Source organism: Anopheles arabiensis, chromosome 3, assembly GCF_016920715.1.
Source record: "Anopheles arabiensis isolate DONGOLA chromosome 3, AaraD3, whole genome shotgun sequence".
Taxonomy (NCBI): domain Eukaryota; kingdom Metazoa; phylum Arthropoda; class Insecta; order Diptera; family Culicidae; genus Anopheles; species Anopheles arabiensis.
Window position 1 is genome coordinate 15,317,423 of NC_053518.1, and position 23,649 is coordinate 15,341,071.

General features: G+C 43.8%; 2 protein-coding genes across 5 annotated transcripts in view; one reads left to right on the forward strand and one right to left on the reverse strand.

Annotated features, from left to right (window-relative positions):
• The window catches only part of LOC120899770 (inositol-pentakisphosphate 2-kinase), a 119,309-nt gene that overhangs the window by 93,287 nt on the left and 2,373 nt on the right, over positions 1–23,649 (forward strand). For 2 of the 4 annotated variants that reach the window (XM_040305979.1, XM_040305980.1), the window contains 9 exons: positions 13,732–14,562; positions 14,672–14,824; positions 14,897–15,003; positions 15,653–15,835; positions 16,179–16,237; positions 22,243–22,410; positions 22,507–22,618; positions 22,686–22,793; positions 22,887–23,152. In XM_040305979.1, the coding sequence (XP_040161913.1) occupies positions 14,133–14,562; positions 14,672–14,824; positions 14,897–15,003; positions 15,653–15,835; positions 16,179–16,237; positions 22,243–22,410; positions 22,507–22,618; positions 22,686–22,793; positions 22,887–23,152 (1,586 nt within the window). In that variant the 5' untranslated portion in view covers positions 13,732–14,132. The other 2 variants (XM_040305982.1, XM_040305981.1) reach the window with 2 other exon arrangements.
• Positions 8,863–13,810, reverse strand: LOC120899774. Its single transcript, XM_040305986.1, has 6 exons — positions 13,699–13,810; positions 13,418–13,567; positions 11,806–12,064; positions 11,556–11,726; positions 11,327–11,485; positions 8,863–11,252 (listed from the first exon to the last, which is right to left on the reverse strand). The coding sequence occupies exons 3-6, from the start codon at positions 11,884–11,886 to the stop codon at positions 11,085–11,087; spliced, it is 579 nt and encodes a 192-aa protein (XP_040161920.1). The 5' UTR covers positions 11,887–12,064; positions 13,418–13,567; positions 13,699–13,810; the 3' UTR covers positions 8,863–11,084.

The window sequence follows — 23,649 nt, forward strand, 5'->3', positions numbered from 1 at the left end:
GGTGCTGACGATGATGGCTCAATAGCTATGGGCGTATATCCTGTTTGTTCGGTTCGGTGGCTATATGGTCTAACTTATCTGTTTTGGGCCACCTTTTCCGATGCAAAAATAAGCGTTCTTTCCATGTGTAATGGGCTCGTTGTAATGAAATGCAACGAGGGCGAGTGTTTGTCCAAAAATCGGTTGCAAAATAAAGCACCGGCTTGCAGGGGAGAGAGGAGGGACCATGGGAATAACTAAACTGAACGATATCCAATCCAACTTGGGGATTGTCATGCTTGCTTTAGACAAATCAGCTATTGCTTTGGTTGTGGTATGACAAAATTATGTGACCAGAGATGTTTATTCGTGTATTGAGATATCTCTAAAATATCACTTTTAAAAACTCGTGATGTTAAAAATGTTAGATCTTATTTGTTTTACCTAATACCGACAATATCTAATGTCCACCTAATGTCATGATCGTCAATGTCTAATTTTGAATGACTTTATGAAACGCTATGCTACAGCTGCAAAATTATGAACCATATTGCTACTCACTTTGTCCTGTTCCTTACTTATTTACGCGTAACACATAACGTTTGGTGCGCCTGGAACATTTGGCTGAGTGGTGTAATGGTACATGCGCCGGCTCCTGTAATTACCGAACATATTTCCATTCTGTCCATCGTTGTCCCAGAACCGAGTATCCGGTTACGTCTTTGTAGTATCACCATCTAAGCCTTGTAAGCTTAGACCGTTATGTCAGGAAGGAAACGGTAATACATAACCTTTCCATTCATGCCTAAACGATATGTTGGTAAAGGAAAAGTGATGCTTGAATTACAGTAATGCACTGAAGCACCTCGGCACACATTGATCCTGTAACTCAGTACCGTAAATTGTGTATTTATGTTTTAACCCTGCGGGGGTAAAAAGACTTCAACATCATTGCTACCTATGAACTCCTTGTATTGTTCATTTGATACATCTTATTGAATTCTGCGTTAACACAGCTTAAGGTCTATTCAGTGATCGAGTGAAAAATATCGCCTCACAAAATATACATGAAAATGTATAGCCCAAGATGTCATATTCTGTTACTCACCTAATTGCCAAATTATTTCTTTTAGTATGCCGTGTTACGTTCGATATTATGTGTCCATTTTCACCAATCATATGAACCTTCATTTGATCACTAGCAGAAATTTTAAAAATTAATCGTTAATACACAATGAAGCTGTGCCTTTTTCAAAATATTAAGATAAACCTGAACATATCCTTTTCAAGATATTGCAACATGTGGAGTTATTCGTTGTAGTAACATTTAATTACAATTATTAGATCTACAATATAGTTGTAAAATGTCTTGCGCCTGATCTGATATACTGATATTTTATCAAAATTGCCTTTAAATTCATTGCAAATGAAAACAACCCCCATTGGCTAGCAGCAAGCTATTTTGATTTACATTTTTATACCAAAAAAGCCATTTACAAAAATGCGCAACCAATGCAATGCAATCCATGCATGCCAAAAATAGCGAGAAATAATAAGAACCACACAGGCAGCGGCGTTCGCAACCGGCACCAATCGTTGCAAACAGGTTAACGCACCTAGCGGTGTTATTGTTGGCACTGTTGGCAAACAACGTTCTAAGGCCTCCTGGTTGCACCGTACGTTACAGTACTCTACTGGGTGGGTTCATTCTAGTGGATGGGGATGGGGCTTTCCTTTATTTTTGGAAGCCTTTCGCGCAACCTTCGATTGCGCTTCTGTTCGTTCAGTTACCGAAATGTAACGAATGAATTAATATGCCTTCCAGAATGCGCCCTGGCCAACAAGCGAGATGTTGAAATGTGAAGCAAGGCAATCGGGAAAGATTTATACTCTTCCCCCCTTGTTTGTGCTTCCGTTACAAACGCCTGCACACACACAGGTACCGGTTCACAATTAGTTGGTGTATTGAACCCATCGAACGCGCAGAACATTGTTCCGTCGTGGGGAAGCCATGGTAGGTGAGCTTGCAAGTGACGGGAGAGCATTAGGGAACAACCTTCCACCAGAAGCATGTGTGCTAAGGGTCGTTTAAAGGCCACACCGCAGGCATTAGTGTCACATTTCGTGCGCAGTTGCCTGCGGGACGGTGTGATGATGGTACCAGACAGTATTGATTCACTTCATGCTCCAGGTCCTGACCACCACCGCGCCGCGCGCCCGCCTCGCAAACTGAGGAATGGTTAAGCCGGTCCAACACGTGAGATAAATGTGTGGACACCACACTGTACTGTGTGTTTCTTGGCAGTACGTTTGGCAGGCCGATGTACGCGCTCGATGGTGTGTGGCGTGGTGGCTTAACGTTTTGGCGATCGCTAATGCCCGGCTCTATTATGGCTGCCTAAGGCAATGACGACGACGATTAGTTCGCCAAAGCGGACTGACATTTATGGCCTCAGCTACTGCTACTGCTGCTTTGGGGCTGCTACACTCACGTGCCATTTGCACGCAACCTCGTGTGTGTATGTGTGTGCTGTGCCATCATCTTGCTGTAAAGGGAGGAAAGGGGAAGTGTGTAAAAACGTTACATGGAGACTCGGGAGGGGTGAAGCGGAAAATGGTACAACCGACTTTCAATCGAATGTGTCTTGACAATCGATGACGTACGTAGGTAGTGCAGCTCGTTTGACGTAAAACACAAACACATGGGGGGTATGGGACACAAACACTCACGGTTGTATTAGGAAAGCACATGTTGCATGTTGTCATCACGGGGCCGCATGTCGATCGACACCGGTCAATGTTATGAAAGGTGTGTAGATGGCATATTTTGTAATTTGCTGGGCTTAAATTTGTTATTCCACTGCACATTACGGTTGCAACATGAGAGGGTGTATTGGCCGTTTAATTGAAGCACATGTACATATTAGCTGATCGAGCTAGTTTTGTGCAACTCTGTCTTTCGAAATCGAAAATGTTTCTTGTTATTGTTTTCAAGTATTTTAATGTAATTTCTAACGCCAACCAAGTGTTTCTAGCGCTCGTTGTGGCAATGAAATTAAGGGACATATTTTCCAATTGTTCATAATTTTACTTTAAAAAACCAGCTTGATATTCATACATAGGTCCCCTTTGTTCCTTAACCCTATTATTGTTGATTTTTTACGGTTTATTGTTGGAGCTCATTCTTAACTCATATCGGTCCAACTCATTGAATGTATCCCTGAATTGTGATGATCCATTAACTGCAGCTAGCGCATAAACCGGTACAAGAACTGATTCCAAAGTTGTAACGATTATGGCACAAATCCTGAACCTATCCAGATATACTACTACTGATCTTGAACCTATATCCTGATAGTAGTACCAACTCTGACGCTGGAATCGTCCCCGGTACTGAAACTGATCCTGGAACTATCTCAATTTTATAACTGATATCAAACCTTTTCTAGATTTGGAAGTGATCCCGAACCTTTCCGGATACTAATACCTACGACGGTACTGGAACTGATGATGATGATGATACCCACCTCATACCCCTGCATAGGTTGAGATGACGAAGCTATCGTTAAGATAATAATGTTTAAAAAGAGATATTTCTTTTAAAAAAACAAATATATACAGACGAGGAAGTTAATGTTAGACCAAGTAGATTGAAAAGAAATGGCCACAGCACAACACAGGTCTCGGATCTATTTCAATACTGGAACTGTCTGCTGACTTTTCGCAGTCTTTGAACTGATGCTTTAGTTACCCCGGTATTCGAACCAACCCTAGAACACATTCCTGTAGTGGAACTTACCACAGGGCTGGAACAAGTCATCCGGGTCGATATCGGTCCTGGATTTGTTTCTATTTAAGGTATTTACAGTGTTGGAACTTTACTTGGAATTATTTCAAGTCAGGAATTGATTCCTGTCCTACCCTGGCTAACAAAATAAACGTGATATAATGACAATTTTAAAACAAAATAATACTAAATCAGTTTGTTTTAAATCTTATGGTAATGATTAAACAATTGCATTAAATGATCATTTCTAGTCTAATGAATTGGAAACGCTGAGTTGAGCTCCTACAATCAAATGAAACGTGATCCTCAACTATTGTTTCAATAATTATTTGGTGTATTTTTTAGTTGGTGTGTGCTACGCTTAAAATATTCCACGATTATTCACCATCTGTCAGGAGAAACGGTTCATTACACAAATCCGTGCGTCAAGAAGGGCTCATTTCATTCGGTTCTTTATTCGTTTTACATCAATACGTTACTTTTGCGTTTCAATAAAAAGGTCCAACGGCCCTTTGGTCGTTAATTTCCACAAAGAGTGCGATCGTTCCTCCCGGACCCACTACTAGCACTTGCGACTGCGCCACACCACAGTTTTGTTGGGGCCTTTGTTTGGTGCGAATTGGCGCATCACTAATCCACGTTTGTTGGATTCTCACCACCTACCCAGCCACCCCCAAAGCGGGAGAAGGGTGGTCACCCTACGGCTTTCGGGTTGGCTTTGTTTGGCAGGCAAGAGCTTTACCATTTTATTGCCCGATCTTCACGGGATGTTAGCTTTGCTCTGTACTGTGTGTTTGTGTTTGATTTACTTCGTCCGTGTCGTGTCCCCTTTGCCCATCCTCTTTGGTTGTGGTGTGTTATTGTTCCACACCTTCTCACTCTCCGTTTGATGTTATCCCGCGCACAAATGGACAGGGTTTTCGGGGGGCAAACTTGCGGATATTCTTATCCGTTCCTCTTCCACGGCACGATGTGTGTGTGTAACGCAGCTAATGTGATTTGGGCATTATTGTCTGCGTGCCGTTTGCTGCAGCACGGTGGGTAGAAACTCATCTCTAACGAGCCACTAAACTTTCCCCACGAAACGAGCATTGAACGCATCAGCGAAAGATAGGCATCATACTGCTGCTGCTGGTGCTGCCATCATCATCATCACTCCATCACACAAAAACCTGTGTATGCTGGGTACATGTTTAGCTCATTAGGCGGCACATATGCTTGGCGGCCGTGAAGCGTGTCATGCATATTTTGCTATTCAAATTTCTGCACATAACAACCGCACCCAATCCCCTGGGTGTTGCAGTCGCACAGGTGATGCAGACACATACACACACACAGCATTTGGCGCATCTCGGTGGTGCATCTGGAGCAGTTTGATTGCGCTCGTTCAGAGGTTGATGGCTCTTCACGCATAAAGATGGCTCAAATTGGTTTTATTGTAATGTGCTTTTTGCTTTATTATATGTGTAGTTTTATTACCCTGTTATACAGTTGGCGGCTGGTTGGAGTAATAAATGAAATAAAAGCAATGGAAAATGCTTTTTACTATATATTATGCACCCTGCATCTCTACTGTGATCCCCTTCGGCAGGTTCCAAGCTAGTCGTTAATCTGTGGCCGTAGTATGATAACTGCAAGTGCAATATTCTCCTGATTTTTTGCTAATTTCACGATACTTGGAGAGGCATTCGATCGAAGGCAGGCACGGCAGATAGTTAAAAAAAAAACAAATATATAGATAGTTTTTAAATGTCCCATACATCTCAAGTTTTGAATTTCCTTTTACATATCAGAATTTGTAGTCCCTAAACCTCCAAAAACCATTGGTCTCATGGTCACACAACTCACACAAGTCAACAACATACCCGTCGTGGGTTCAAGCTTCGTATGATTCGTCCCTCCGTGGCAAATCTTATTAAGCCTGCAAAAGCTGGTAACAAGAAGGCCCACACGAAGCAAAACCTTCAAAAACCCCGTAAGTTTTTAAGTAAGGGTTTTTTTTTGGCAAATACACTATTGATGCAGTATATGTCATTTTCGTTTTATTTTATATTTCCTAGCGTATATTTTATAAAATTAACGAACCGAACATTTGTCAATTTGATAGTATTTCAAAGGATCGTGGAACTAACAGAAGAATTCATATAAGTGATATTATCATTCAGACGATTGAATTACGTATTGTTGAATTGTTGGAGCTAAATAATAATACTTTTGTAGTTTGTTAAGGCTCTTTGAGCAGCAACAGTTTATCTAAATTCATAAATCAAAATGTCATGATTCAATACATCGTTAGAAGGCTGTTAGCAACTTCATAATAAATAAGCAACAGTCCTATGTAGGCCAAAGCATCATTCAAGAAGTATAACGTAATCCATATAACGTATGTAATAAATTGAATTAGTACTACCTACCTTATACACCATCCATTTATTTACATTCTTAATCCGGTGTTCCCCTTTAATCATTGCAAAAATAAGCCGACAAACTCATTTGAAATTCCTGCATGTCTGCTTTCACGATTGACGTTCCGTCTGATAAGGAAATCGATTCGATCCTGGCACAAACTAACGCGATTAATGCACCGTGCTAAGTGCACCCCCCCCCCCATCTCAATGAACCCTCTCTTCACCCTCTCCTTGCTGACGTAGAACGATCATCACGGTCCGGCTAGTGACGTACACTTCCCGTACAGCAATCGCGCTCCGCCTGTTAACGCATTCGAGGAGAAAAGTAAAACGTGTAAAAAAAAACAAATGATGCCGTCTTAACAAGATGAGCAGTGGGGAAGGTGACGAAAAACCGGCTGAAAGAAAGTCGTTGTTCGTAAAACGGTTGACGAAACGGATATCCGTGACGAGTTCTGGCATGGTGTAAGGCCCGCAAGGTCTACCATCCGTTGACAAATTTTGGCGCCAATCGCCCAGGTAAACGTAGTTGTTGGTTTTGGGAATGACGCTTTTCCACTAGCGGGGGCGGCACGATGACGTAGAAACGATCCGTTGGCAGGGGGCGGCTATCCAGAGATAATGGAGAAGCGAGCAAGTTTTCTCAACCTCTTTCCACCAACCACCAGTACCTCTGTACCATGCCCCCGGGGCATTTCCCCGCAAGCTGTAACTTTTCCAGTGTTTGTTATCTCACGTTGGCACAACTCCCTACCCTGCACCATCCCCTTTTTTGGGACTACCGGTTCGATCATCATCCGCTTTGTATAAGGTTAAACAAATGGCTCATACATGCAACCCGGCTCTGACGTAGAGTCCCCCGAGAGAGCAGCAGTTGGCGGCAGTTAGTTACGTTCTTACAGTTTGGTTTAGCTCGATACATCGCAGTTGGCAGTTGCACTATGCGGCTAGAGCTAGTCTAGTGGAGGGGAGACTAGCGCTCGACCTGCTGCCTGCCTGCGCGTTAGACAATTTTAAAGTTGATCCAGTTGCCGCTGCTGTTCTAACTACTTGGCCGTGCTTTGGCCTTACGGTGAGTGTGTTTCCGAGTGATGTAACGTGTCACACGGTGCAACGGAATCAGCAAGAATCAGCAAGCAAAGTTTTGAAGTGTTGTGTGCCGATTCTTTACATCAGCAACACGAACAGTAGCAGCAGCAGCAGGTTAGTTTAATATGTTGTTGCAAAAAGTGCGTGCGAGAACTGGCAGTAACTTAACGAGCGTGTGAGCTGTTGTTAACCCATTGCACGGCAATCCTTTTCCAATTCCGATTCACTTCCGGTGTGTTTTTGTTTACTTCTTATTACCCGTGGTGTGTTGCACGCTTAACGTGTGAGGTGAGTGCTGAAAGAAGGAATACAGGAAGCGTACGCATGAACTTCCTCATCGTGTTTAACCGCCGCGGGTCGGGAAGAAGTGCCTCCGGTTGATGACATTGAAGCACCGTGTGCCATGAAGTCTACACGGTCGGTGTACGTACGTGCGGCCAGTGTTGCGTGGGATGGGGGAGGGGGTGGTATCGAGTGGTATTGAGTTCTTTCAAGGCTTCTTCTGCGTTGATGTGTTTGTGGATATGTGCTGCACGCGTCGACGCATTGCCCTTATTGTTGTTACCGATTGCGTACGTACAGGTGTGTGGTGCAAGTCGGATGTACTGCATACAGAAACCGGTTCTAATTGTCTTATGCTGGATGACGTCAATCCGCGACGGCAGGGACCTAAGGTGCGTGCCTAATGCGGAATATTGTGATACCGTTTCGTAGGCGTTATTGCAGAAGATCCTGTGAATTATCCTTCTCAAAACGTCCAACGTGTTTGTGTGTGATTGGTTAACGATAACCATTTATTTCCATCTATTGATCACTACAAAACATTGATAAGGTAAATCTCTTTTTGTAACAGAGTATTTCTAACAAAGTGATTGGCCAAAACTTAAAAAGAACTGGATAGTTTGAATTATGTTTCTTTTTGTATTGAAGTTTCTAGTTACTTTAAGTACTGTACAGTGATATGCGAGCCAAAATTTGAGAATATTGATATTGTTTATCGATTTCACCATCATGAAAACGTCTACCTTTTTGGTGTGGCGACTATATTTAAGTCTTTGTAGGAGCTGGTGTCTTTAACGGATTGTCTTAATTACACATACTCTAAACTGAAAACAGGCTTCAAGGTTCATCAGCAAAAATACCCTAAAAAGAGACAGGGAGTGTAAAAAACATTCAATATCTAGGATTTTTATCCCCATGAATTGATACAAAAACAAACATAATAATGTCAACATAATCACCAGTATCGCTTGATAAACTATGGCTGAAATGTTAGCAGTTATCGTAAGACAATCACCGTAAAATAAGGGTGGTTTGTATTAAACCAAGAGCCAGAGCGGCCAGAGGGGATTCTAGTTTGGGGAATTTCTCCTCATAACAAGCACTGACTACATCCGATTACCTGGTTTAAATCTAGTCCAATAAGCTCTTTACAAGGCAGACATGCCCGTGACGGTTTAATATTTCGGATTTAGTAACATTTGTTTACGTGAATTTCTTTCTTTGCTTTTATGCTTTTATTCTTTGCTCCATCGCTTAACAAATGTTCTCACTGGTTTGTTTGCTTTATCGAATAAAGAGAATATTTGTTAAATAAATTTGATTTATGTTTATCAATATGAATAGTTAAAGTCAATATGCATGTTTATGTATGCTCATAGTTACTCGTGACGATCTCTTAGATGTTTTGTTCTACTATGAATCAAACAAGCATTAACTGGCGTTTAGGGATTTAAGAACTGCACCATCAGAAACTCTCCAATAAAAAGCCTCGATCATTTTCTGATTTAAGTTTATCAAAAAGTATAGATTTATGAAGAGTTTCATTGTAATTCGTGTTAAAATCAAGTGTAGATTACAATGACTCTTCAGCATTATGTGTCGTAGACGTATAATGAGGCTTTCGAGGCCTTAATGCTATCTATCTCATCAAATTTTAGAGTCGTCTGGTGCTAGCAATATTCTAATTCTAGTCAAATTTGTACAGCTTTAATACACCACAAAGAGCTCTCGCCAGCCCCATCCGCAGGCGCGAGCAAACAAACCCAAGGTAATCCAAATTGCCATGCAATATAACTGTGTCTAATTTTGCCCCAATTAAAAGTCATATTGCATTAACAGTTTTCCATTCCATTCTACCCGTAGCTAGGCTAACGTTACTACCACCTCGCTTCCACCTCCTTCCCACTACCACCTATCAGATCCGTGCCGCGCGGTTTTGAGGGCCATTTTCATTTAGCAGTTAGGTTAGTGGGCAATTTTCCTAAATTTTCCCACTCGACTGTGCCGTTTTTTGCTTCACTTCTCAATTCATCCTAGAACGGCACTCGAAGCTCTCGAAGCATAAGAAGCTTTTTTTTCGCCCCATACGCTGCTCTACTTGAATGAGAGGGGGAAAACACCTCGTATTTCGATTTGCTATGAGTTTCTAACTTGTGTGGAACATTGGAGATCGTGGTGTAGAGTGTGGTGCTGCACGGGTACTACTACTGCCGCGGACCAAGCTACAGCTTTAATGATCGTTATTGATCTCAATTTGCAATTAGAAGCGGCACCTTCAGCTCGCTGTTTATGTCTGTGTGTGTGTGTGTGTGGAACAAAAGTTTTGGGTGAATAGACCGCGAGTATGCCTCCCTTTTGTGCGGTGATTGCTTGTGTTCGACCGTTGCTTTTGTTTTTTTTTGTTTCGAAGGTTTACAACCAATTGAAGTTGAAGCAGTTCAGAAGTAGTGTGAGTTAAATTTTAAAATATTTCAGTTCTTTAATGAATCGAATGGTTTAATGTACGAAATGTTTTTTAAATTTTATATATTTTTAAAGTATTCCAGTATTCCAACACTATGTAGTTGCTGTAACCCGCTTACCCGGTGTACTCGATCCTCAATGCTTGATCGCTCGGCAGTAGCTCTCGATCGCAAAACCACCGATCAACGGTTTGAGGGCCACGTGAGGATTGTAATTCAATTATTAAGCGGGCGAAATTCAGTCAGCTTTTGCAGCAACAATTAACCAACGCTAACCACCACCACAGATGATCATCGCGATATTGAACACATGTAGACAACACAAGAAAAAAGAGAAACACAAAATATGTTATGTTGAATGCAAAATTTACCCCCCCCCAACAACCAACGGGTTCGCTGTCTGTTGTCTGGTGGTGCCGTATGGTGTAGATCTATTTTTTGGAGGCTACTGGCTAGTCATTATGCTGGACGGTGGTGGTGGTGATGGTGGTGGTGATGGTCGTTTTTTCGCACTCATTTTGTGCGTCCAATCGGACTGGCTGCTTGGTGCGATGGATGCAAGACGGACGATTAGTGGTTAAACGCCGTTAATTGTGCCACCCGACCTGGATACAGACAAAAGCGGTCGCAGATGAAGGTAGCGCGAGAGACGAGATGAAATCGGTTCCAATGCATTCTCGCACCCAGCAGTAGTGGTCGCGTCATTAGAATACGTTTCGATGGAGGGACCATGGCTGGGATTGATTTGGCATTGGTTTAAAGTGCGTCTTTGAGGAAAATGAGATGTTCTACTTTTCCTTTGGTTTAAATGTGGTTCAGGGCAAGATGGAACGTTCTTTTCAACACTATTGTCATTAGTGTGGAAGATATGACCAAGGTACAGTTCGTTTGTGCTCTCAGAAATGGATCCTGTATCGGTGTCTTCATCGCTAACCCGCCAACAACCTCTCAAACAAATTTAGAATATTTATTTTGCCTTTCTTTTGGAAATTTCAAACCAGCACTCTAATTGCTGCCAACTTTTACAGATAAAATAAGCACCTTTTTGGTGAGATTCTTCCTTTTTATGTGTGTTTGTCAGTGTTCTAGTATGGAAATTTCATACATCATACAGGAAATTTGCAGCTTGTGCGGTACCGAACCCAATCTAAAGTCGACAAAAATTCTCCAGTCACCGACAAGATCCTGCAGCACATCATCGAAACCGAAACTTCCGATGTCAACCATGTCGAACTTTTCTACATACTGAAATAGGAAAAAAGCAAAATGATTGTTCCAAATGACACACAAAGAGCTCGGGCATTTGTAATGGTTCTTACACCCTTCCGATAAGGACAGTTGGTTTTGTTCAATTGCTTTGTAATGATGTACCAAATTTCGTGGCTCGCGTGCATCTCCAGACACAGATTGAAGGCGCTCTTGGTGTACGCCGTCGGGGTCCATTCGCCGTGGTCCAATTTGTGGGTGTAGATCGAAATCTGTTGTGACGTGAAATGAGTTGCGATATCGTTCTATTCTGTGCTGGAAGAAGCAGAACCTTCTACCTACCCCCCACGGTGGAAAGATGTCCTGCGTGAACGTCACCTCACCGTTCAACACCAGCTTGTCCTCCTCGGACAGGTAGATCTGCACCTTGGACATATCGAGCGGGAAGGGCGCTCGTTTGCTAGGGTTTTCACACGATTTATGCAACTTGTTGATCTCCACCACCCAAATGCACTGTGTGATATTAAAAACAGAATTGGACAGTTGTTAAAGAAAAGGTTCTTACTGAAGAAAGCTCTCAACGGGACCCTACGTTTGCAGTGTAGATCAGCACGGTAAGCCACAGTATAATGAGGTAGTAGTACCACATGTTGTTTGCACGGAACGGAATCATCTGCCGCGAAGGACGGCAGCACTGGCAACTACTAGCATCCAGTCGGTAGGGAGTTGCGTGCGTGTTGCGTGCTGGACACTAGTTTTCGATAGCCATCGGAACATATGTTGAACAACAGGGTGGGTGGTGTTGTATGTTGACCGCGATATGTGCTTAGTTTGTGCTCTAAACAATGGTTCTGTTTTGGGACGAGTTTGCAGGAAACAATGTACAATGTACACTGCAATGATAAGTGTTGTTTTGGTGGATCATCGTGATAAATGACAATAAAAGAATCTATAAACATCCGGGGAGAGGTATTGCAAGAGGATCGATAGGCATGTTTGTTTTGCAGTTATTTGTTATTCGTGCAGGGTGCCGGTTTAGGACTCATACATTATTTTTCGTCGCAAAAATTAGAACACATCAAACAACTGTAGTGAGCAGGGCGATTTTTTAGGTATTAATTTATAGTATTTCATCAATGGATTGATTATTCCGCTACGTGATACCTAATAACTCTCAAAAGCTTGTCGTTGTACCTGATATACGCGGTTCTTCTATCTTCATAAAATATCTTCAGTTTGCTCTGATACTTTATTTCAGGAAATCCGTTTTTACATCAACAAATAATGAATTTTGATAAATTTTCGATGAGTTTTGGAACCACATATAGGAGATGGAAATTTTCTTATGAACCTAAAACGTTTCCCAGATCTCGTTGCTGCACATTGGTGATAACCATGGTTTGTCGGCAATTTAATGTACCAGCGATGGAATGCTTCCCTGTATGTTGTTACCTAGAATTCCCGTAGAACACCAATCAAATGCATGGCTTTAGATAGGAGGTCACATTCTTCGATCAAAAGTTAAATGCAACGGCAATAGCTCTATTTGTTACTCTTATTAAATGACTCTGCAACAAAAGCCAGCAAAACCAAACACAAGTGTACCGGAAAGCCCAATAATATTTGTCAGCGTCTGCAAACTACCAAAGCAAATGAAACAGGTTCGTCTAGTAAACATTTTGCTTTACAGCTTTCGTACTGCTATCAACCAAGATTGGAGTGCCTCCAGGTTTTAATTGCACCAGCGTGTAATCTTATTCATTAAGCACAACAGGGGAGTACGTGTCGTTGGCGTTGTGCGAATTTTATGGAGCTACAAAGAACTGCGCCCTCCAGAAGGGGCAATCTTTATTACCCTTGGAATAACCGTCTCAGCCGATAAGACAAACCGTACACATGCGTCGAATCACCTCTCTGATCAATACCACTACTCTTGAGGTTGTGTTACTGTGTGGGATTGTCAGATAAATGAGTCAGCTTCAACAACAACCGTACCCAAAGCTCCGGTACAGAACACAGAGACAGGTTCTGGGGGGGCTCTAAAGGAGCTTCGAATGCCTAGCCTTTTTATCACACTTCACTCACGGTGTGATTTACTGGCTGACCATGTGTTTCGTTTTGTGTGTACCAATCAACTATGTACACTCATTGACTCATCTAGTCTTCATTGAAACGGCATTATGAGAAGGTGTGAAATTACGTACTCACGTTGTTCACGTTCCATTGAGTAGCGCCCCTGCAAGGCTGATGAGGTGAGTGCCTAGGGCAGCAATAATACAAGCATCAGAGTTAGCTGTGGAACATCCGCCCCATGTTTGCTTCCCTCGTCGGAGGTAAGCGGTCACGACGGAATCCTGTGTTAGTGTGTGTTTAAAGAAGAAGGAAAGGGGTTCGTTATCTACCGTTTGTCATCGATGCCCAAATATTATTTGCCATGAGTTATTACCGTCCCGCCTATCTGTCACTCATACGCGTAAACACTTACCACACGTTTCCGTTTTTTCCATTGCCTTTACAGACAGAGGCCAGTCAGCGTTGCCCAGTCCGCCCTTTCGGTGTTTGGTGGTTAAACACGGCCAACCTAAAGAGGGAAGGTTCGTCGTGCATATCCATCGATTGTGGAGTGAATAAAACATGAATCTCGTCAGTGGCATCGGTGCGTCCATTGGTACGGCTGGCAGAACCGAACAGTCCTCGCCCGATCATTACTTTCTGAGCTGATGGAGGTTGTGTGAAACGACAGCTACAAACCCCACAGGGTATTGTAAGAAGTGAGCATACTACAAGCGGCCAAAAAGACAAAATAAACCCCGCGTAAGCAATAGTGTTGGAGGAAGGATAATTTACCAGTGTGCCGGATAAGCCTGTGTGTGGCAATTGTGCTCTCTCTCTGTCTGCTTGATTGTTTTAACATCAACCATGGGAAAAATAAACGCTAGCCACAGTAGCTACTGTTACGACAGTATGCTAAAGCGGTCCGACGATAAGTATCTGCGGAGCTGCAGCAGAATCGAACCGATTGACGATCCAAACGAGGATGATTACGATGACGACGATGATGATGATGATGGTGAGGATGAGCACGAGCAGCAAAGCCAAAGGACACGGCCGGCGGTATGGCGGCAGGAAAAGCTGGTCGAAGAGCTTGGTCACCGAGCGTCCGGTGTGTTGGATGATGAGCGGGAAACGAAAACCATCCGGTACGATCTGCCGGAAATACTGGAACGGATCGATGAGAACCGGCTAATGTATCGGGCGGAAGGTAACGCCAACATTGTGCTCTCTCTATCGGACAACAAGCACGTGCTGCGGATGCGCAAGTCCACCGTCGAATGTCGGGAGGGTAAAGGTAAGCAGCTACATTCGTGCATAGCGTGTTTTCCTCCGTGTTTTTTGGGGGTGCATTTATAAAGAAACAGTGAGTAAGGTTTGTGTTTTCGTTTTCTCTAAAATCACAGCTGACTCCAATGTAGATCTGCGCCGCTTTGTCAAGTACTCGCAGGTCATTGCGAGCCAGTTCTCCCCGTGCTACGTACCAGCACCGAAGCTGGCCCATCTGAATACGTACAATCTGCAGGCGTTCAACGAACGGTTGCGTTGCTTTCGGCCCGGTAAGAAGTTTTGGACCAAATTCGCAACGATATATTTAAATTATCTAATTAACTTTTTGCGTTCCATTTCAGCGATGAGGCTCGGTAAGGAAATACGGGAGCTAGACGGTATCCTGTATCCGGACGTAGCCTTCCTGCCCAAGTGGCTGTATCCTGCGCGTGTGCGGGACCTCAGTCAGGTGCGTTCAATGTTGGGTGGTTAGCACACGGCAAAAAGAAAAGCTTCAGTTTCCCGGAAAGCCAAGAATTACACCTATGTTTACTGGTGGTTGCTGCTATGGTATTGATTCTGGGATAAACTCAAGTGTCCTTTGGAGCCGCTCTCGGTACCGAGAGACAGCGTACATGTATAAATATCTCATTGGTTTTGGGTTCGTTTATATGGTATAACTTTAGCCTCTGCATCTGAGTACGCGTAAGCGTGCCCTCTTATTGTACTGATGCCATTCGAAATGAGTTCTGGGAACAGTCAGGACAGCAACTTTATGTCAGCACTGTAGGGCAAATTGTACGCTTGTGTTAATTTGGTTACTTGGAATAGCTTTTGTGTGCTCAGGCAGAATTATATATTATTAGAGTTGGATTTTGATTTTTCGGAAGTATCAGCTGAAGTTGATTGTTTGTTGAAAGGAAGTTCTCAGCATCAGTAGACGAATATGATCGTGTAACTCACTCTGTGTATTAGCCTTCAGAGCAAATACAATTTTAAGGAATGCATATTACTCAAATATCCAACAACCAACGTTAATTCATTATGCACTCTAAGTCAACGTTAGAGCTCATTTCGCTATATTTCTTGATTATTTTCCATTCTATCGATCGGCACAGGACTCGAAAATCTCTTCCACACCAACCACCACCCACTACCAGACGTACTGCGTCGAAATCAAACCGAAGCAGGGCTGGCTGGCGTACGAATTCTGTGATAACATACCCCTTCCCCCGGAGCCGCTGTCCAACGGTGGTGGGGACCTTCGGAAGTGCCGTTACTGTTTGCATCAATATTTAAAGGTAATATCGCAACTAGCCGGTTGTAACCTTATGGGTTCACTTTCACCCTTACAGGGTTTCCCACGATTTATTGGTTAATTCCCATACATTTTTGGAGGATTCCCATATTTTTTGGTGCGTTCCCACGATTTTTTGGTCGTTTCCCAGAATTTTTTGGTCTAATTGTATTGATATCCAATCGGAAAATACCAATAAATTATGGGATCGAACCAAAAATCTATGAGATACGACCAAAAATCGTGGGAACGCACCAAACAATCATGGAAACTGACCAATATATCGTGGGAAACCCTGTAACACCCTCGGGGGATTTCGTTTCATTCCGTTTTTCTTCTATTTGCAGCTCCAAAAGAAGTCGATAGCCAAGATTAGTAAATACTGTCCTCTGGATCTCTACTCCGGGTAAGTAGGGCCCTGTCCCCGGCCGTGTAACCTTTTCATCTCATTTCTTTCACGAATCTTCCATCTGCGGCAAGGTTGGTCGTACGATCTCAAGGCTTTCGTCCCCGTTTGCCCTCACTCTGCTCTGCTTTTACTGTGTATTTTTGCAACTGTTTGAAACTGTTAAACGCTGCTCGGAACTTAACCACCACGGCACGCCGTGTGAGCCGCTTTACGGATTGTATTTCGCACGGACGCGAAGAATCGCGGTGACCAAAAATAGCGATCGATAGCGCACACAGCACCGAGAAGCGGATTTGCTTTTGTTTTGTGTGTGTATGTTTTTTTTTTCTTTCTTTTCTTCAAATACACATTTTGTGTCACAAGAAAGGTTCACGCGTCAAGTCTTCGAACGGCGAGCAACAGGTTATCGACGGCCGCGAATCCCTGTGCCCGCACGATTAATGCGAGCTCCTCTAGGGTGTCACTCAGTGTCAGTCAGAGCTCCGGCAAAGGTGACCGTTAGGGACCGGGATTTGCGATGTGAACTTCCCCATCCTCTCGCGTTCATGAGGAACAACGTTCACTCCAAACCCCGCCGGGAGCGCGCTGCTGAAACAAAGAATTATATTTTACGAATCGAACTGCCGCCGCGCGCGCTCAAGGCGAACGACAGTATTATCGGTATGATCCGGTTTTCGGTACGGGGCCGGCGGGGTTTATCTAGATCTTTTTGCCTTTTTTTTGCTTCTCTTTTCGCCACCGGAATTTGAACAACAAAATCCCACCACCGCTTAATGGCCACTGGGTTTCTCGCGTGTTTGTTGTTTGGTGGTGACGCAGGTTCGGAAATTTTCCTTGTGACGTGCCAGCAGAAGAAACGCACGCTTTAGGGGCGAGGGGCTGTCACACGGGCACAGTATCGGCAGGTGGCATTAGTCATAGTGTGTCTCCTGCGCCTCTTCCTCCCACCCGCGGATGGTGTGTGTTATTTATATTGATGAGTGTGTAATTTCCGAACCACAAACCATAAACATGATAGCGCAAGAGTACAAAAAGAGAGGGAAAAAACCCCCCGAAACGAGTTGTCACTTTTTCATTTGGTGTGTTTTATTTTGTTTTTGGCAAAACAAACACGTTTGCGTAGAATATTATCGGCTTTACTATGGCACAAACCAACACCTCTCGGCTCGTTGATTGACGATTCTTTGGAGTGAATGTTATACAATTTTGAACCCAATTAGCTGCGACATGGCTGCTGATTGTTTGCAAATAAAACGGCAAGATAGATAAGATAGCATTGAAAGAGCTAATTTATTGAACAAACGCAATTTGCAACAATATTAGCACTGCCGAGGACACGAAGCCCTTGCAGCATCGTTGACATAGCTTTAAATTAATTTTAAATTATGAACTAATTTTATTGATTACTATCGATTAAATCGTATAAGTTGTAATCGTTATATTTGTGGTTGTTACTAGTGATTGGGGGCTCCGGATTGGATTCGTAGATCCACTCCGACTCCGACTCCACACTAATATTGCTTCGAATCTGGCTGCTCCAAACGAATACACACCCCCTTGACTCCGATTTAATCTGGACTACTCCGATCGAATCCAAATGGCTCCTACTGAATCTGTTTTACTACCGTAGTTAATTCGTAGAGCAAAATATTTTCACTAAAAAGCAAGCTTGCAAGCAACCCTAGCTCCTAGCTCACATCGCTTTCTTCATAGCTACACATATAAGCAGAAATTCAATTATTTTTGTGCGTCCCGCAAACACCGTATAATGGGTTTTCCATGATGTTCTGTTGTTCAGAATTATTTTTCAGATTATTGTTTTAATACATTCGTGATATTCTTTCCTGTCTTAAAATGTTTGAATTTGTCCAACAATTTTCGCATATTTTTAAGAATTTTCACAATTATTTGGCATAATGGTAACATTTTTCCAACAAATAATTTAAACAATTTGTAGCAATGCTCTATATACTGTTGAATAGTTCAAATAAATTAATTGAATCCAAATAATTTCTGGAAGCTAACAATAAATCGTGAGCTGAGCACCAAACGACTCCAAACGATTTCGGGCGACTCCAGACGACTCCGGACGACTCCGGACGACTCCGGACGACTCCGGACGACTCCGGACGACTCCGGACGACTCCGGACGACTCCGGACGACTCCGGACGACTCCGGACGACTCCGGACGACTCCGGACGACTCCGGACGACTCCGGACGACTCCGGACGACTCCGGACGACTCCGGACGACTCCAGACGATTCCGGACGATTCCGAACAAGTCCAACACTGGGAGGAGCTAGTGGTTCAGATTTTGCCGGAGTCGGAGTCGGAATAACAATAGCCGGAGTCGGATCGAAGTCGTGGGTGCGCTCCAAAGAGCACATCACTAGTGTACACTGTATAGTGCAGATAATCCAGATAGGAATGTAAATTAGTATGTGTAGTGATACGTTAATTGTTATGAATAATTGACTAAGGATACTCAAATTTACCCAAGAACTTAAAAAGGCTAAACATTCTTCCAGAACCAACTAGCCCAACCCCCACCCCGCTAACTGCGGAGTTGATCCGGATTAGTGTTGGCCGTTCCAGTTCGAACCTAGTAAAAAAGTTCCGTTCTTTATGTAGGCCGTTCCGTTCCGATCCTTTATACAAAATCGTTCCGTTCCGTTCATTCCGTTCTTTCCGTTCTTTCCGTTCGTTCCGTTCCGTTCCGTTCATTCCGTTCTTTCCGTTCATTCCGTTCCGTTCATTCCGTTCCGTTCATTCCGTTCATTCCGTTCCGTTCCGTTCATTTCGTTCTTTCCGTTCGTTCCGTTCCGTTCCGTTCATTCCGTTCTTTCCGTTCATTCCGTTCCGTTCATTCCGTTCCGTTCATTCCGTTCATTCCGTTCCGTTCCGTTCATTTCGTTCTTTCCGTTCATTCCGTTCTTTCCCTTCATTCCGTTCCGTTTAATTCGTTCTTTCGGTTCACTCCGTTCCGTTCCGGTCTTTGCCGCTTCAATATTGTTAGCAAGGTGCTATCGTTCGTGCGTTCCGTTCTTTGAAAAAACCGGCTTTGTCCGGCTGTTGCTTGCTGCATGCAAGATAACTGTTCACTCTTTCTCGCATACAGTATGTGTTGCTTGTGCACTCTCCCATGCTCACAGGAATATTCATCGCACTTCGTCGCGTATCGTTTATAAAAATCGGTGATAAGCGAAACCAAAAATGGAATTGCATTTGGTATTATGATGCAATTTGTAACATCTATCATACTTTTTGTTATAATTAGCTTGTCTTAACTAGACAAATAACTATTATAAAACTTAAATCTGTACTCATATGGCAGAACGGGTTGGAAAAGATATATTATAATATGCGAGTATGAACAACGCAAAATAAAATGTATTTATTTTTTATACCACGATTGAAGCATACTGTTCCATTCGACAACCGTTTGAGTGCCGTGATCTTGTAAACGATTTGTGTGAAAAAACTAGTTGTTTTAATAGTAAGTGAAATTCAAATAATTAGTCAATCTCGTGATACAATCGTCAACTCGTAGCACTCAATAACATCGGCATGGGTAAAAGCCTCGAATGGATCGTGCCCCCATACGCTGGGATGATTATGACAGTTTGGATGACCCCCCCCCCCGGATGACAGTTCGGCTTCTAAGCTCTGGGTCGGTTCTTTTGCACCCCAGGTTCACGTTCCGTTCTTTTTGAAAAATGAACTAGTTCCGTTCCGTTCCTTTTTTTTTTAACGAAATTCCCAACACTAATCCGGATACGAATCGGAAAGCATCTGGATGCAGATAAATCCCAATCCGGCTGCAGGCCCATTTTGCCCATCACTATTAGTTACATATATGTTAGCACTTACAATAAGAGGATCGCATATGATATCCGGCCAACTTCATACCCTCAAACGTGTCTCTTTCGGTAATTGAAGATCTCTGCCACAAGAGGGTGCAAGCTACACAACCATGCATGTTGTTGGTGAAACTCCTGCAGCAAAACAACTGACCTTTAGGCATTAATTATGACTCGGTTGGCTCGTACGCCGCATCCTGTGTCCTCCGGAGTTTCGTAGTTCGTTCTTGCATCGGCTACCCATTCCCCCTTGTGGTTGTTTGTGCAACGGGGCCCGGGATAGACATGTAAGTCTGCCGATTTCTCTCCCATACGACGCAACCATCATTTGCGCACACCGGAGAGACCGACTTGTGGCCCCAGCACACAAACTCCTTTGGGCTGTGGCATCGGGAGGCGTAAACAAGACGACGACGACGACGACGACAGCGATGCACCTCACGCATCGTGCGCATCGCGTTATAAATAAAACTTCAATTATTACTTTGCCGTTGGCGGGTTGGCCCCCAAAAATATCCCATCCCTTCAGTCACAGTCCCGGAATATCAATCCGATGTGTGTGTGTGTGTCACACACGCCACGAGATCGTCGTGTGGCGCGCACAGTTTTAACGCGGCAAGGGATTTAATTTCCTCCCGATCCCGGTCCGTAAGCACCACGCCGACCCCCAAAACCGGTCCGGCGTACACAGCAGCTGCACTCTGCTGCATTTTGCGTGTGATCCATGCACTTTCGAATTTCATTTTTTGCTGCTGCGCCGGCTGCTACTACTGCTACTGCTCTGCTGCTGCTCTAGTGCGCAAAACATTCAATAATTTACCGTTACGACGTGGGGGCAACATTTAACTGCAGGGCCGGTGCAATTGCACTTCTGTAGTGAGGTTCGCACACATCGCTGCCGAAGGGCGAAAAGTAGCGAATTTGCTAGGAAATCACGCCACCGTTCAGCGAACCGTACCCGGAGATCAGGTTCGAAGATTTTGAATGATCTTTTTTGGGGGATATTTTTAGTAACACGCGCGCGGCGGCAGCACCGTACCACAGACGCTATGTGCGTGGTTGTTTGTCACATAAGGTGGGGGAAAGGATGGGAGGGAAAGAAAGTGTCTTGGGTTGTTAGAAGTGTTGGAGTGCTGAGATTGCTCAGTTGAGGCCGGGGGAGGACATGGGTTGAAGATTGCGAACGAAGCGATGCAAATGCTTCGTTTCGTCAGTTCGCTTTCGTTTGATTTTGTTTGGTTTTTGTGCTCACGGCACAGTTTCTATGGCAAAACCACCACCGTGAGGTACGCAATCACAGCGCAATTTTATTGGGAAGTAAAACTAAGAAATTTTATTACTTTGGCAACGACGACGATACAAAGCAGGATCCTCTTGCGAATGCCTGCCATAACCGCCGCTTAACTCTGGTTCTGCTAAAGGACGAGTTGTGTAAAATGTATGCACATTCCATTACGATGCAACAACACGTGCATTGTTTTTGCGCCACTTTCTGCACCGTTTGCCCCAAACAGCAGTCCCCTTTATCCCCCCTGCTATTCAAGGTTTACTACGGGTTTACAGTGCTGCCTCCTCAGGTCTGTTTCGTTTGTTTGTGTCCTTTGATAGGCAAGGCAATCGTACCGAGAGAAAAGAGAAACTTTAACAGCGAGATATGCAATAAAGGTCAAGGAGCACTGGCAGGAAAGTTGCTGCACAGTTGGTTTCCATTTTCGGTTCACCGGTTGTGTCTAGGAGCTTGGTCCGTTCGGTTTTGGTCTTTTGACGTGATAAGGTCTGCATACAAAATAATGCTCGTTTGTCAGATTTCCAACGGCATGTCCACTGGTGACATTTAGTAATAAACTTTGTTTGAAGAATGTTTGCTCAACTAAAGATTGACGCATTTCTGTAAAGACAATACGTAGACAGAACGCGTTACCAGGACAATAATACCAGAACACGAGTTGAAGTTGAAGCGTAACATGTGGTAAACTCTGACAAAAAGACGTCATCAGGTCATACATCAGAAGGGAATTCTGCTAGAAAATGAACTTGAATAGTTTATAAATTTACAATGAAACACGCTTATACACTGCGAAGAAATCAGCTAGCTGTATATATGTAACTGACTCGACTCTTTATCCCTTACGTTCCACAGTAAACCCGTTCGTGTTCTGCAAGCCGTAAAGGGCCTTATCGGTGCGCCGCAGAACAACTTTAAAATATTGAAAAATGGCAAGGTCGTGTACGACGACAAGCGGGAAAAGTCCATGTTCAATCGGATACTGCGTGAAATGTTCCCGCGCGACGGTCGCACAAAGGATGAGTAAGTGTTCTGTTTTCCAGCTGTGTTAATTATAATCGATTGGATTCAATTCCCATGAGGTGTGTGTATTTATTGTTTTGTTTTTCATCCCCGCAGGAGAAGCACAATATTCATGAATCTGATAAAGGAGATTTTGCTGAAAGATTTTACCACAAACGATGAGCATTGCGATCGGAAGCTGTTGAGCATCAAGAAGGATCGGAAGAAGGTACGATGAACCCCGTTGGAAGGTTGGACTTTGTGGATGTAATATTAACTTTATTTGATTTTTATAGAAGGATAAAAACCAGCTTCACGAACGCGCCTGCATCCCCGTCAATCAGCAGTTTCTTCCCCAAAGTTGCGCTTTGCGACAGATCCTAGACGTGCAGTTGCTAGTGAAGGTATACCACAAATGCCTAATATAATGCCCAATATCTTTTAGCAACTGCTCCTACTAATTCCGCATTATTTTACCTGGGTTCTCTCTCTTGCAGTCAAGCATTTCTACGATCGATCCATCGAAGTTGAACAAATCACGATCCGATCCGTACAGCTATATAGACGAAATGTACGAAAAGTATCTCACCTACCAGGAGGACGCACTGTACGATGGGCGCGGCACCAGTCGCACCACCTGGCCGAACGGTTCCTTCTGTGCCGAGTACCTGTCCGAGGAGGAACAGTATCAGCTCGGTGCGACGGCCCTGGACTGCTCGATAATGATCACGTTCCGGCGGCTGTCCGGTGCCGAGGAGAGCAGGTAATACAGGCCCTTACACTAGTACGCGCTGTGTGAGCAAACACAGAAACACGCGAACAAAGGGAGTCCGTCCCTGTCGAGGATGTAGAGGCATTTAAAAATGAGCTTTTCTTCTTACGTCGTACCGTCGGTCGAAATTTCGTGAATGGGAACCGCGCGCTGCGACTGCCAGGACTAGGTTTGCACATGCGGGTCTGTCTGGAAGGACCAAAGCTACCTGTGACAAACGAAGCATGAGCAAAAGAAAAGGATGAGATTACTTGTACCATACACCAAACGGCACAAGGCGGAAGAGGAGAAAATGAGACTCCACATTAGCACACAGTTGCAATCCATCCCGTTCGGGTCGGATGGATAAAAAAAGTTTCTCTTTTCCCTTTTTTGGTCCACCACTGCGCACTGGCAACCTTTGCTCCGTGGTCTGTCTGAAGGTCCTGGTAGACAATTTAGGGATTTGAAAAATTATCCCGTCGCTTTGCTTCGTGTTGTGTCTGGCT

Coding starts and splice junctions, on each gene's coding strand:
- LOC120899774 (XM_040305986.1), bottom strand. CDS start 11,886: ATGATTCCGTTCCGTGCAAACAACATGTGGTACTACTACCTCATTATA. Junction 11,486..11,555: donor ACATCTTTCCACCGTGGGGG/GTAGGTAGAAGG, acceptor ACGTCACAACAG/ATTTCGATCTACACCCACAA. Junction 11,253..11,326: donor ACTGTCCTTATCGGAAGGGT/GTAAGAACCATT, acceptor TTCCTATTTCAG/TATGTAGAAAAGTTCGACAT.